This window comes from Phascolarctos cinereus, unplaced genomic scaffold (assembly GCF_003287225.1).
Source record: "Phascolarctos cinereus isolate Bilbo 61053 unplaced genomic scaffold, phaCin_HiC Scaffold_726;HRSCAF=1367, whole genome shotgun sequence".
NCBI lineage: Eukaryota > Metazoa > Chordata > Mammalia > Diprotodontia > Phascolarctidae > Phascolarctos > Phascolarctos cinereus.
The window spans coordinates 354,737,197-354,751,642 of NW_027556098.1; the positions used below are offsets into that span (position 1 = coordinate 354,737,197).

General features: G+C 40.5%; 1 protein-coding gene across 1 annotated transcript in view; it reads right to left on the minus strand.

Moving 5' to 3' along the window:
• CSMD2 (CUB and Sushi multiple domains 2) overlaps positions 1 to 14,446 on the minus strand; it is a 974,125-nt gene that overhangs the window by 15,216 nt on the left and 944,463 nt on the right. Inside the window, 5 exon segments of the mRNA XM_078157010.1 lie at positions 3,349 to 3,559; positions 3,726 to 3,864; positions 8,204 to 8,294; positions 9,933 to 10,045; positions 12,185 to 12,346. Coding sequence (XP_078013136.1) covers positions 3,400 to 3,559; positions 3,726 to 3,864; positions 8,204 to 8,294; positions 9,933 to 10,045; positions 12,185 to 12,346 — 665 coding nt within the window. The 3' untranslated portion in view covers positions 3,349 to 3,399.

Sequence of the window (14,446 nt, forward strand, 5' to 3'; positions counted from 1 at the left end):
GAAAAGTGAAGAGATAGTAAGAGAATACCTAGCTGCCCTTAATGAGTTCAAGTTATCTCACTTCGATGAAGACCATCCCAGGGCACTTGTGCATGTAACAAATGCACAATAAATTGTTATTGATCTTTGAGTAATTATGAAGAATGGAAAGAAGTCTCTCATGGATCATCTTTGGCCCTGTTGTAGTCAATATTTTTATCCATGACTTAAATAAAGCCATGGTTAGCACCTAATGGAGCTAGGATCCAAAAGAATTGTGACATTCTAAAATGTTCTAATAAAAAAGCTGGTTATCACAACATAAAATTTAATAGGAATAAATGCAAAGTCCTATACTTAGAGCACAAAAAAAGTCAACTGAAAGTTATAAGAACGGGTAAATATAACTAGACAACAAAGCATGTGAAAAAAATCTGAGTCACAGTAGATATAGTAGCTCAGTACCAATCAACAATGTAACACGGCGGCCACAAGTCTGATCTTGGGCTATACAGAAGAACCTTTAAAATCTTCTTTTTAGTTCAACTGAAAACATTAAGCAATAAATATTTCTCCAGTTTAAAGTTCTTTCTAGATTTACCTGAAGGAAGGAAACTTTATTAGTACTTAATCAACATGTCAGGAAATAATGACCTGCACTAAAATAATTTTCTTAGGATTAATCCACTTCCCTTAGGAAAGTGTGTAAAATGTTGTTATTGTTCAGTCATTTTTCAGTTGTGCCTGACTCACTGTGACTCCATTTGGGGTTTCTTGGCAGAGCTGCTGGAGTGGTTTGCCATTTCCTTCCCCAGCTCATTTTACAAATAAAGAACTGAAGCAAACAGGGTTAACTGACTTGCCGAGGGTCACAGAGGTAGTAAGTGCCTGAGGTCAGATTTGAAATCATGAAGATGAGTCCTACCAAATTCCTTTTATGACAAAAATATGATGCTGACACCTAAATCAGGAAGAGCCAAAACTGAGAAAGAAAAGTATAGACCAATTTCCCTAATGTATATTGATGCAAAAATTTTAAATCAAATATTAGCAAAGAGATTACAGCCATTTATCATGAGGATAATATACTATGACCAGGTAGGAGTTATACTAGGAATGCAGGTCTGGTTCAATATTAGGAAAATTATCAGCATAACTGATCATATCAATAACAAAACTAAGAGAAATCATACGATTATCTCAACAGACACAGAAAAAGCTTTTGACCAAATACAACACCCATTTCTATTAAAAACACTAGAAAACATAAGAATAAATGGAGTTTTCCTTAAAATAATAAGTACCTAAAACCATCAGCAAGCATTATCTGTAATGAAGATAAGCTGAAGCTTTCCCAATAAGATCAGGGGTGAAACAAGGATGTCCATTATCACCATTATTATTCAATATTGTACTAGAAATGTTAGCTTTACCAATAAAAGAATAAGAAATTGGCACTCTATCCACTGTGCCACCTAGCTGCCCTAATAACAAGCAACAATCAAATTTAGAATGAGAATCATCTCAAGTCTAGTTAAGATCACTGCTTCTAATTTCCCCTAAAGAGATTAGAGCTAAGGTTCTATGATCTAGTATCCTCTCTCCCCTACTTCCCGTGGGTTTAGAATATTTGATCAGAGGGAGGAAGTCCCCTTGATTACTTTGAGTGACAAGTAATCTGCTAGGAGAAAACACTTGAGAGGAATGATCAGAGGAATCGAGTGGTTTTAAGAGAATGATTCTGCAAAGGTGCTCCCAAAAGATTCAGTAATTATTGTCCTATTAGAAGAAACAGAATATTATCCCTAATCTGTGTAACTATGTTGCAACATTTTCTTTGTTTAAGATTCTTATAAATTTTACTTCAAAATATCTTGTCTGAGGGCGTGAAGGAACTTTGTTGGTTTGGAAATTGCATTATCTAAACCAGAAACACATGGATTTGGAATAAAGATAAATTAATTTTTTTAAAAAGTTATTTCTGGCAGACTTGTACCTATAACAGAGCACCACACTAATTTTTTTTTTCCTTTGGAAGTCACATTAAAACAAGTAGAGCATGCAAAGAAACAGCCCTGCTCTCTTCTGCTGTGGCCAGCCAACACGTGGAGCATTTTAACATTTTAGTAAGAACACTGAAAAACTGAAACACAAACAGAGGACGAGTTGGATGGTGAGGAGGCTGAGAATTATGCTTTATGAGGGTAAGTAAAGGAAATAGAGGTGTTTAGCTTGGAAGAGAAAAAATATAGGAAGCAATAAGATCATGGCCTTCAATATCTGAAGCGTAGTCATAAGAAAGAAGGGGTAAGGATAGTCTGTACGGCCTAAGAAGTCAGAACCATCTGTAGTGTTTTTTCCGCTTTCTTGATTATGACCATGGTTGGCTTGGAACTAAGAAAGTGAATGAACAAAGAGATAGGGATAGATGTTGGCAAATTCTGAGAATACTATAGAACTTTTGCTGACAAAAGGATAGGTCATAGAAGATTCAAAAGAGAGAGTGGATTTGCTTGCCTTGGGCATGGTAGATTTAGTGAGTCCCTGTGCTTTCTCTTACAGTCTGAAAATAAGAACAAGGTTAAACAAACAGGAGAGAACAATTTTTTCAAGAAGCCAAAACCAAAAGGGTGTGAGGCAAAACAGGTCGGACTCTGGCAAAAAGAACTGATTATTTTTTCTCTAATTAAGTACTGAGTATTTGTTCTCTAATTAAGACTCAACTCAAATGTGTCTGCAATTATGGGCCAGGTATAGACAGAATCTATGTCCTTCTACTCAAGGCTGAAGTTGATGCCTCACTTCTGCAGAGGGCAGAGAGGAAATAAGAGCACACCTATGTTTCTGAACCTTTTATCATATTCTTGTCGAGAAGATGAAAAAACAGGATAAATAAAAAGTAGTTAAATGCCTAGAACCATGGGATAGTCATTAATGAATGTCAGCTTAAGGTGAGTGGTTTCTACTAGACAGTCTCAGGTATCTGTCTCTGGCCCTGTGCCAAGGAAATGTTTTATCAACAATGTAGATTAAGGCATAGGTGTTACATTTACAATATTTATGGATGGCTTAAAGCTGGGAAGCACAGCTAACAAAATATATCACAGTTGGGATACAAAAAGATCTCAATAGGCTAGAATGATGTACTAATTCTAAGAAGTAAAATTGGGTAGGAACAATTATAAAGTGCTACACTTGGAATTTAAAAATAAATTGTGTGCATCTGGACATATGCTCTGTACCTCTGGATGGGAGGTATTGTCTGCATAAAGTTGTTCATGAGTATGTGTGTATGTGTGAGATGGAACTCAGTAGTAAGCCTCCTAAAGTGGGTTGAGAATTCTCTTCCTCCCCCAATACCCCCCTCACCAGCTGCCGAAGAGGGCACTCTCCTTGGCAATAGCTGCAGCACAGTGCCTGCTATACAGCTGTGCACACTGTGCTGACCGTGAACTCTGCCTCAGGAGCCATGATGTCTGTGGGCTGGAGGTTGCGGTCATACATGGGGTTTTCAAAGGTGGCCCGGACATTGGTGTTCTCATGGCCAGCATAGCCATTAAATGGGACTTTGGGCCGCCGCCTGTGGGGAAAGTAAGGGAAAGAAAGACAGGGGGAGGACAAGACAGAGAAACAAAGACACCAAGTCAGATCAATTCCCTATAGAAACGTGGCTAACGTGATTGAGATCTGTCTGGTATGCTCCTGGCCCCGGATCACCAGCTGCATCTTTCCCCCAACTCTCATACCTGTGTTTATAGAGATAGAGCACAAAGCCAGCGATGATGAGGCCAATGAAAGGCACGAGGATAGCTGCGGCAACCGAACTGCTGTTGGAAGCCAAGTGACGGCCGATGGACTCGGGGTCTGTCTCCAGCCGGCTGAGGTCTGTAATGGTCAAACCCAAAGTCACACTCACAGTCATAGTCAGAGCCTAATTGTTCAGCCTGGAGTAGAGTTGTTGCTAGGATATTATTCAGGCACCTGGGGTCAGGAAAGCCCTGGTTTGTGTCCTAAGAAAGCTCAAGTCCTTGGTGAATGACCTACCTTCTTGACCATGGTACCAGCAAAACTCTGATGGGGTATCCATGGTTAGGGGAATTCACAAATCTAAGCTAAAGGAGCACATTGCAATTAACAAAATTATTGCTTAAAGTCCCTAGCTCTCATTTGAAAAGGGCTTTATTTTTCTAGTCCTGTACAAAATAGAGAAGGTCAAAATTTGTTTTCCTCTTTACTACAGTAACTTTACCTAGGCCTAGGGATCCACTAGATTATTCTGATGACCCAAGGTGTGCCCCCAACCACACTCGCTCTCTCCTCTCCCTCTCCCCATCCCAAAATATGCAAACACACGTAAATTCATGACCCTTAGCTGGAGTCCAGTTTCCTCATTTTAGGTTATTATTCTACTCAAACTGCTCTCTCAAAGGTTACCAATGATCTACTAATTATCAAATAAATTGGACTGTTTTAATCATTAGCCTTCTTGATCTTTCTACAACATGTGCCATTGTTGAGCACCCCCTCCTTTTGGGTACTCTCTCCTCCTCAGGCTTCCCATATCCCACAATCTCCTGGTTTTCCTCTTGCCTTTTTAACTCTTCATTCACTGTTGTTTCTTCCTTTTCCTGACTCATTTTCTGTTTTCTGCAGTTCTGTCCACAGCTTTCTGTCCTCTCCACACTTTTCCCCCTGGCAGTACTATTCACTCACTCAACTATCATCTTAACACAGAAGATTCTGAAAACAGACTACTTCCAGCCCTGACCTTCCTTTTCAAACTGCTGACTATGGCTTCTGAGACCTGTTGATTTCCAGAGCTGAGAGGGACCTCAGAGGTCAGCTAGTCTAAACTATAACTGAAAAAGAATCCCCACTACAACAAATTGGGCAATTGGTCATTTAACCTTTGCTTTATCTGTCTTCTGGACTCTACTTCCACATTACCAACTGCCTTCTAGACATTTAAATCTGGGTATCCCATAGGCATCTCAAATGTCCAAAAATATGTCCGAAACAGAACTTCTTATCTTTTTATTCAAACCTACCCCTCTTCCTTACTGCTACCTTCCTCTTGAGGGCATCATTATCTTTCTAGTGACTTGGGCTTCCTGCCTAGGAGTTATTCTGTACTCCTCAGTCTTCCTTGCTCCACATAGCCAGTCATTTACTGAGTAGTCAATTTTATCTCCTCAACATCTCACATACGTCTCCTTCCTACCACTCACACAGCTTTCACTCAAGTTCTTGGAGTGCTATTATCCCTCTCCCCCATTTTATGGATAAAGAAACTGAGGCTTAGAGGGTTAAATAATGCAGTGAATGTCATTAGGTGAGATGTAAACCAGCACAAATCTTCTGGTTCCAAGTCCAATGCTCTACCCATTATGCCATGCTGTCTTTCACTGCTACCATCTGAGTATAGGCCCTCATTTCCACCCAGCTGGATGACTGCTATTACCTCCTAACATTCTTCTCTTCTTCTAATTTTCCCACTGCTACCATGTTAATCCTACTCATGCATAGTTTTGATCATATCATTCTTTTGCAAAAAACTATACAATGAGTCCTTTCTGCCTGCTGAATATCAACTGATTAATCAACTCGCATTTATTATATGACAGTCCTTGTGGTAGGCACTGAGGATATAAAGGAAAAAATTAAACAGTCCTTGCTTTTGAAGAGCTTACAATCTAGGTTGGAGGCAACACCATATGTGCGCATACATATATATTTACGCATTTTGTTTATGTACATAGAGTGGGGTAATTTGAGAGGGAGGGAAGGAAGCATATTTACGACAGGTACAAGGTGATTTTGGGGTGAAGACGCTAGAAGTTGGGAAGATGAAGAAAAGCTTCATAAGGAAATGAAATTTGCATGACTACACATGCATAAGCTATGTCAAATTGCTTGCCTTCTCAATGGGTGGAAGAGGGGCAGGAGGGAGGAAGGGAAGGAGAGAATCTGGAACTCAAAATTTGAAAAAAAGAATGTTAAAAATTATTTTTACATGTAATTGGGATGAATAAAATATTAAATTTTAAAAAAAAGAAAGGCTTCATGTAAAAACCCATAACAGCTGAGCTGTGAAAGAAATCAGAGATTCTATAAGCCAGAGGTGAGGAAAGAGCAGACTGACGTGACAGCGGAAGCACAGGCATGCAGAGGGGAGCTACAGGGCCATGTATAAAGAACAGTAAGCAGGCCAGTTTGGTTGGATAATAACAGTAGCTGCTCACATTTACAGAGCTTTAAACTTCACCAGGTGCTTTACATAGATGATCTTATTTGATCCTCACAACAACCCTGGGATGTAGGTGCAGACTGAGATCTTCCTGACTCCTAGTCCAGCAGTCTATTCACTGCTCTGCCTGGGACGAAGGGAATTATGAATCACAAGTACAGAAAAGGAGAATGGGACCATGGCATAAAGGTTTTTAATGCCAAACAGAGGACTTTGGGCAGTGGGGAGCCACTGGAATGTATCAGGTAGAGTACTGACGTGGTTACACCAGCACTATGGGAAAAACAAAGAAAGAGTAAAGTTCCAATTTCCTGGCTTTGCATTCAAAGACTTCCATAATCCTGTAAGCACACCTTCCTTCCTCCACCCCCTAACCTTTCCAGCCTTAACTCATACCATGCCCTTCCGTATATTCCATGTTCCAGTGAAACAGTATGTACTGGGTTCCTTCCCACCTAATGCTACTGTAAGGAAGGTGAATTTTAGTGTGTGTAAGGTGGATTTTTGTTATTCTTTCTTAGAGTCTTCTTTCCCAGGATCTATAGCCATAACAATCTCTAATTTCCAGGTGTTAGATATGAGTTCTCACAATCATAGTTGAAAACTGTTTCTACTGCGCAGTTGTGGTAGATATAGGGATGACATAATGTAAAATTGTGAGGCTACTATTGGCAATAGGTCTTCTTTGTTTGTTGCCCTGTAAAGCAGATGGGCACTGGTCAGCGAGTGGGGACCCGGTGAATGCACAAGCTGGAATGCCGTGCATGCTTTGATTGGCCCCCATCAAGGCTTGGGAGGAGCAATCTGTGTGTTTGCCTCAACCAGCCCCCATTGAGGCTTGAGGGGATTTGGAGAGAGCACAAGCTGTGCTGGTCTCCACCCATCGAGACCGAGGAGTTGTTGCCCGCCTTTCACGCCTTTCACGCCTTTCACGCTGGCTCATGCAATAAGGGTTGTTAGGGAATGCTGAACGAGCTCAAGCTCCCATTATCAGCAAACTCTCTTTGAGAAAACTAGACTAGAATAAAGGAAGCTTATTGAACCCTTTATTATGACTCCATTCCTATCTTCCTGTCTGACCAGATTAAAAGTGAATCTGCTAGTGAGAGAGGTGCTAGAAGCCCTCCTGTGTCTCCTACCTAAGAAATGGCATAGCCAGTGTGTTTACCTGTCTAGCAGCTACACGTTTGTTCCCTGTGAGACTGCTTCCTATCACTCTATTCCCACTTATCCTTTAAATCCCACTTCAGAGCCAAAGAGCTGCTCTAAGAAGCCTTCCCTCAGCCTCAAGTCAGTAATGGCCTTCACCCTGCTGGACTTCACAGAGCACTTAATTATACTTATGTAAGTCAGCTGCTGGCACAGTGGACAGTGTTGGACTTGGAGTTAGGAAACCCTAAGTTTGAATGTTGTGATTTGAATGTTGTGACTATAAGAAAATCACAATCTTTCTTAGTCTCAGTTTCCTCATCTGTGAAACAGGGAAAATAACAGTACTTACCTCCCAGGGTTGGTTGTGAGGCTCAAATGAAATAATTTAAGTAAAGCACTTTGCAAACCTTAAAGTGCTATATAAAAACTAGCTATTATCATTATTATTATTATTGTCATGTATGTGTAATATCCTCCAGTAAGACTGAAGTTTCCACAAGGGCAAGGGACCATGTGTTATCAGAATTTTGTAAATCCTCAAGCAATAAGCACAGTGTTCTTCATATAGCAGGTGTTTAATGTTTGTCAAACCGAGTTAACCTCAGGACTTCTTCCTCCTGGTTCAGTTCTCTTTCTATCACATTATGCTACTTCTATGTATATTCTATCAGGCCATGACAGAGTTACGTGACAGAGAAGTTTCTCCTGTCACCCACAGCAAATTACTGTGGCTCCTGTGAGAAAGAAACATCGACATAGGCACATACACTTTTCTCTTTCCTGATATATGTTCAGGTGTGGTTATATTCCTTAAACAAACTTTACCTATTCTCTGAAGGCCAAAATGCCCGAAGTCTTGGCCTCGAACAAAGCCCTGGTACACAAAGGTGCCGCCTCCTGAAGACTCTGAAGAGACCTATAACATCGATGAGGTGAAAGTAGGAGGGGGAAGAGGAAAGCGAAGGAGGAAGAGGAGGAGGAGGAGGGGAGGATAAAGAGAAAAGTCAAAAGGTCAGGAATTCCTACGTACTCTCTCTCACACACAAATCTACACATTCACACTCAGACATTCTTAAAATTTAAATTAATATACAAACATACGCAGAAGCACAGACACTGGCACTGATTTATGCAGACACACAGACATAAATATGAGAACAGAGGCACAGGAAATGGCAAACCACTCCATTATCTCTACCAAGAAAACCCCAAATGGGGTCATGAGGAATCGAACATGACTGAAAAACAGCAGAACGGCGTAGTTAAATTCACACAGATATACACATTCAGAGCCACAGGATCCACTCTCCCCCAGATATACACATACATGGACATCCCCCTCAAACACACATTCACACATGTGTGGTGGTAAAACTAAATGATTCCCTTATCCTCACAGTCAAGCCCACTTCTCCTTCCTCTTATAGCTGGAGAGACTGGGTAAGTCTGCTTTTGCCCCAAATCCCACTCCATCATGAACCTTCACAAAAGGCCAGCACAAGGGAAAGGTGGCTAGAAATGTTGGTGCTCTGAGACGTCTGACAGTGGAGGGAGAGGAGGCTGTGCTACCTTTGTTGGTTTTCCTGAGCCACCTGCCAGGATCAGGATCACAAACCTCACTCACTATTTGTGGCCTCAGACAAGTCTTAACTCCTCTGACTAAGGGACTCCTTTGGCTTTGTCCCTGTATAGCACCACGCAATTCATCTTCAGGTATTAACTTTCCAGAACTGTACAGGAAGCCCTGTACATAGGCTATATTCCCTAAAGAGACCATCTCCTGGACCACAACTGGTTCAGAAGGCCAAGCCATGCCTATGTAGCAGCACAAACTGTTCTCTTTCTCTTGCCCCAGTTCAAGCTGTTGGGGTATGGAACAGAATGCTGTGCTTCACTGTCTCCCTGGGAGAACTTAAGACCGAGGTCTGAAGCCTCAAAAGGGAGGGTTTGGTGACTGAACAGAACTGTCTTTTAGGTACCTTGTATAATGGAACTATACTGCAGGTACATTGGTCCACTGCCACATTTCTTTAGCCACATAGACCATCCTGCCTTTTAATTTCTCCACAGGAAATAATATACAAACAATGCTACTGTATTTTCTGTTCTGAGTCCAGGAAAGATTTACTAATCCTTCCCAGGGTTAGGCAGGGGAATGGATGAAATGACTTACTGAGGACTCATCTCAGTAGGACTCATGCTGGAAAGAAGCTCTTTGGCTTTTAGAGACTGGGGGTCAGTGGGGTTTGCAATGATTCGGAGATAAAAGGGACCTTATGGGTCCTTGAGCCCAACTCTCATTTTACAGATGAGGAAATGGAGGCCCAGAGAGAAGTGACTTGGCTAGGGTCACATAGGTCTGTGAGATTCAAAGTCAGATCTTCCTGTCCAGAGGTTCATCAGCTTTTATCATGTTGCCTCTTGTAGGTTCTCTTCCTCCTTCTCCCAGAAGAAAGTCTAGAGCATCCCCAACATTACTGGAGAAGGTGTAAGTAGGGGAAGGAAGAAAGAAAGCTGAGTGAAGGGAAAATTGGGGAGAAGTTACTGGACTTACATGACCATCTAAGGCCCAATTGTCATTCTTGAACTGGCTCACAGAGGCATCCTTAGGGCTCATGATATGGTAAACCTGGAGGAGGAGATGGAAATCTTCTTTCTTGTAAATACCTGAAAAAGAAAAGACAGGTCCGTGCATCTCAAAGGGCTGAAGGATTTCAAAATCTGTGTCTATATGTGAGTGCAGTCTTGTGTGTGTGTGATGGTGCAAGGGTGTTTATTTATGTGCAAACACAGATGTATGATTGTGTTTATGTGACTTGACTATGAGCATTTGTTTGCAAGTATAGATACACGATGTACTTGTACACGGTCCAGACAAACTGGACTTCTCTGCTGCTCAGGCCCAGCATTCCATCTCCTGCCTCCGTCCTTTTGCCCTCACTGTCCTTATGCCTGAAATGTACCCTCTGCTCACAGAATCTGTCACTTCCTTCAAGAACTGACTCCAGCACCACTTTCTGCATGAAACCTTTGCTGATCCCTCCACCTGCTCTTCAGGACACCTTGTACTTGTGTACTTCTTCTTTTTAATTTACATATGACTGATATGTACTTGTTGTCTACCCCATTCAAATGTACACTCCTTGTGGGCAGAGATTGTTTTCTTCTCTGTATTTATGTCCCAACACAATGCCTGGCACAGCACGAGAACTGCATGAATGGGTGCTAGTCGATCTGCTGTGTTACTGTGGCTGTGTATGTGATTACCCAGATACACATGGATGTGTGCATGTGTTATTGTTATTACAGGTTTACAAGTGTAGCAGTATGGCTGCATATGTCAAAGTGACAGATGTTAATATATGTTTGCGGGCGTATATGTGACTATTTGTGGGAGTGACAGGAATAGATATATGTGGGAATATATAAATATGATCATTTATGTGAGAGTTCAGATGTACAAATATAGAATCTAACCCTTCTATATCTATACCTAGACATGGAATTCAATATAATATCTGTTGGAAACATAATGAGCACAAATTGAAGAAAAGACACAAATCATTTCTATTTGCAAGGTCTACTATATAGAAGGTTTACCTTTCAAATGAGCCTTGCTGAGATTAACATTAGGTTATATATGTATTCTCTAAACCCATGTTAAGGGGCAGTCCATCCTACCAGGGGACTTGGTCTTCTCTTCTAAAATGTAGCATTCAACTTTTGCTGTCTAGCTCCCTCCATCAACCTTTCATATCCACTCCTCTGGGCTTTGGAAAGACCCTCCCTATACAGGACAAAATGGGCATCTAGTCATGGATATCATGTGTTGCTGTTAGTGGTAAAAGCTAAAGGAATGGTTTGATATGCTCATGGTCCCAAAAAGTACTGAGGTGAGGGAAGGAAGAAAAGGTCTCATGTTCTTAACACCGATAAGTTCTTTGAAAGAAGAACAGGTAGGATTTACATAAGTGGATGGAGGGTTGGGGTGGGGAGCCAGGGAAAGGAGAGCAATAGGGAGCTCACTGAAGTCATATGTGAAGATCACCTATGAGAATGGGTGACATTCAGTTATCTGGGAGGAAATTTATCTGTCTTGGTTAGACAACTGCCTGTGGCCAGAAAAAAAAATCCTTTTCTTGGAAGACTACAATGAGGCCAAGAAAAACCATGATTTCCATATCCAGATTGGCATACATGTGATAAGATTATTTTTTTTTTTCTGCTCTGCTGCTGGAGAGCCCTGAATACTGGTATGCACATGCATATGTCTGTCTCAGACACAGAGAGACAAACAACAAAGACGCACAAATGCACGCACAAAAACCCTTGACACTGTTCCTGCTGACACACACATAAAAACAGATACACACACACACATATACACACAGAACTACTGAAATGTTCACATGCAGATATATATATATATGTATATATATATACATACATATATATGTGTATATATATATACATATATATATATATACATATACATATATATATATATATATATATATACACACACACACACACACACATATATATATATATATATATACACCCCTTTCTTCACTGACAAACACTTATACAAATAAACAGCATGTTCGCCATGTTCAGAAAAACAAACAATAGGCTGGAGCTCAGCTCTTCCTGATGGGAATACCCGTATTTCAGCCTAATGTAACTCTATGTAAATCACTACTGAGAAGGCAAACACTTCCTGGTGTCTGACTGTGAAACCCTAATTATATGTTCACTCCCCACCCCATTCCTCCACATCTCCCAACAAGGCTGCCTCCTCCTTACCTGACATGTGTAGCTCAACCCTATCTTGGTCTATGAGGGTGGCATTGACTTTGCCCGTGGCTGGCTGGAAGCCCATCACTCTCAGTATGGCTGGATGCCTTTTCCCCTTGTACTCATAGGACCCTTTCCACAGGGAGTTCTTGGCAAATACATCTCCAGGAACTAAAGGTGTCAGCAAAGAGGAGAGAAGAGGAGTTTGTACAGTGCAGAGAACAGATGGGGGCTCAGCTCTGCCTCCCCCATATAGCCAGCAAACTGGTTTGGGACCTTCTTTACTGGGGGGCAAACAACTAGGCTCCCAAGTCTAGGTACATCATAGGGCAATGGGAAGAGGTCCTGCATTCCTCTGAAGCACTTGGAGCTCAATGGAGAGAGACAAAAAAATGGCATTAATATTGTCATTTTAACATAATTGATGTGAATGCTCTTTGAAAAAGAAAAAGATGCTGTCGTGGATGTTGCTGGTTTTATGTTTCAGGTAAATTATGTTCATTGTAATGAGGCAGTCTTCCTGGAAAAATGCTGTGGCAGGGATCTCATAACTATAACATTATTCATATCTACACAGAACTTTGTGCATTTATTGCCAGAGATGAGTGATTTAAAAATATATGAGTGATTTAAAAAGCACTTAGAATTGCCAACTTCTCAATGACTGCCCCAAACAGGATAGATTCCTAACAGTATATGGAGAAAGTGGAATAGAATAGAAGTGGAATAGAAGTGAGAAAAAGGATCATGGGAGCACAGGATTTAGAGCTGAAAGGGCCTTAGGGATAAATTAATCCTATCCCTCACTTTATTGAAAGGAAACAGGCTCAAAAAGTGACTTGCTCAAAGTAATACGGGAAGTAAAAATGGTAGAGCTAGGTTTTGAACTCAGATCTAAGTTCAGTGTACTTAAAAATGGGCAGATAGGAGACACAGTATGAACTAAATCACATTCTCTTAAACTTCCAGTCCCATTAGGATAAAGAGTATCTTTTAAAGTTCTGACTCCTCCAGTACCTAGCCCCATGCTCTTTGACATCTGTTGAAGGAAAAAGTATTCTATCTCAATTTGATTATTTTTTCTTCCTCTGTAAAGTCTTTGTGAAATACTAGAGCTCACATTGATCTCATGGGACTAAGAGTTGGAGGGGACCTCAGAGGTGATCTCGTTCACCATCCCTAAACAAGAATTTCCTCCGTAACACTCATGAGAAGTGGTGACCCAGACCTTTAAGTCCCAAGGAAACCCATCTCATTTTTGGACAACTCTTGATTTTTAGGAAGTTTTTTTCCTGAAATCAGGTTTAAATATGTTCTTCTATAACTCTAACCCATTACTTTTATTTCTTCTCTCTTGGTACAACGAGAACAAGTCTAATTTCTTTTTCATGTGCCAGTCCTTCAAATACAGGAAGATGACTGTCACTGTGCTCTCCCTTAATCTTCTCTTCCTTGTCTTAAATATCTCAAGTTCCTGTATCAATCCTCACAAGGTAAGAACTCAAGGTCTTTCATCACACTAGTTGCCTTCAACTGTACATTTTCTAGCTTATTAATGTTTTTCTCTAAAATACAGTGCCCAGAATTGAACATAAGACAAAGCACAGTTAAACTATCCCCTTATTCTTGGATTCTATGCCTATTGCAGTGTAAGATTAGATTCATCTCCTTGATTAGGCTACTATATCCTATTACTGGCTAATACTGAACTTCTAATATGTCTCCCTCTCCCCAAAGATCTTTTTTATGTTAATTGCTTCCCAACCATGATCCTTTCATCTTGACTTTATAACTTAAGTGTAAAACTTGACAATTATGCCTACTGAATTTTATCTTATTAGATTCAGCCCAATGTTCTAGTATTTCAAGATCTTTTTGGATCCTATCATCCTGTGTGCTTGTTTTCCCTCCCAGCTTTATGTCATTTATAAATTTGAAAGGGTGTCACATCCCTTATCCAAATGACTGACTTTAAAAAATGGAAAAAGATAGATCTTGAGAAATTCACGGGAGATCTCCTGCCAAGATGACAATGAATTTTAAAACTCTCTGAGTCTGGCATGAAGGATTTTGTCAAATGCTTTGCTAAAAAAACAGGTAAATGATATCTACGACATTCCCCTCATCTACAAGTCTAATAACCATAGGAAATTAAAATGGTCTGGCATGACCTATTTTTGATGAAACAAATCTGGTCCTTGGAATAATCCTTCCTTTTCTAGATGCTCACTAAGAAACCATTTAATGTTTTAATGATGCATCCTAAAACTG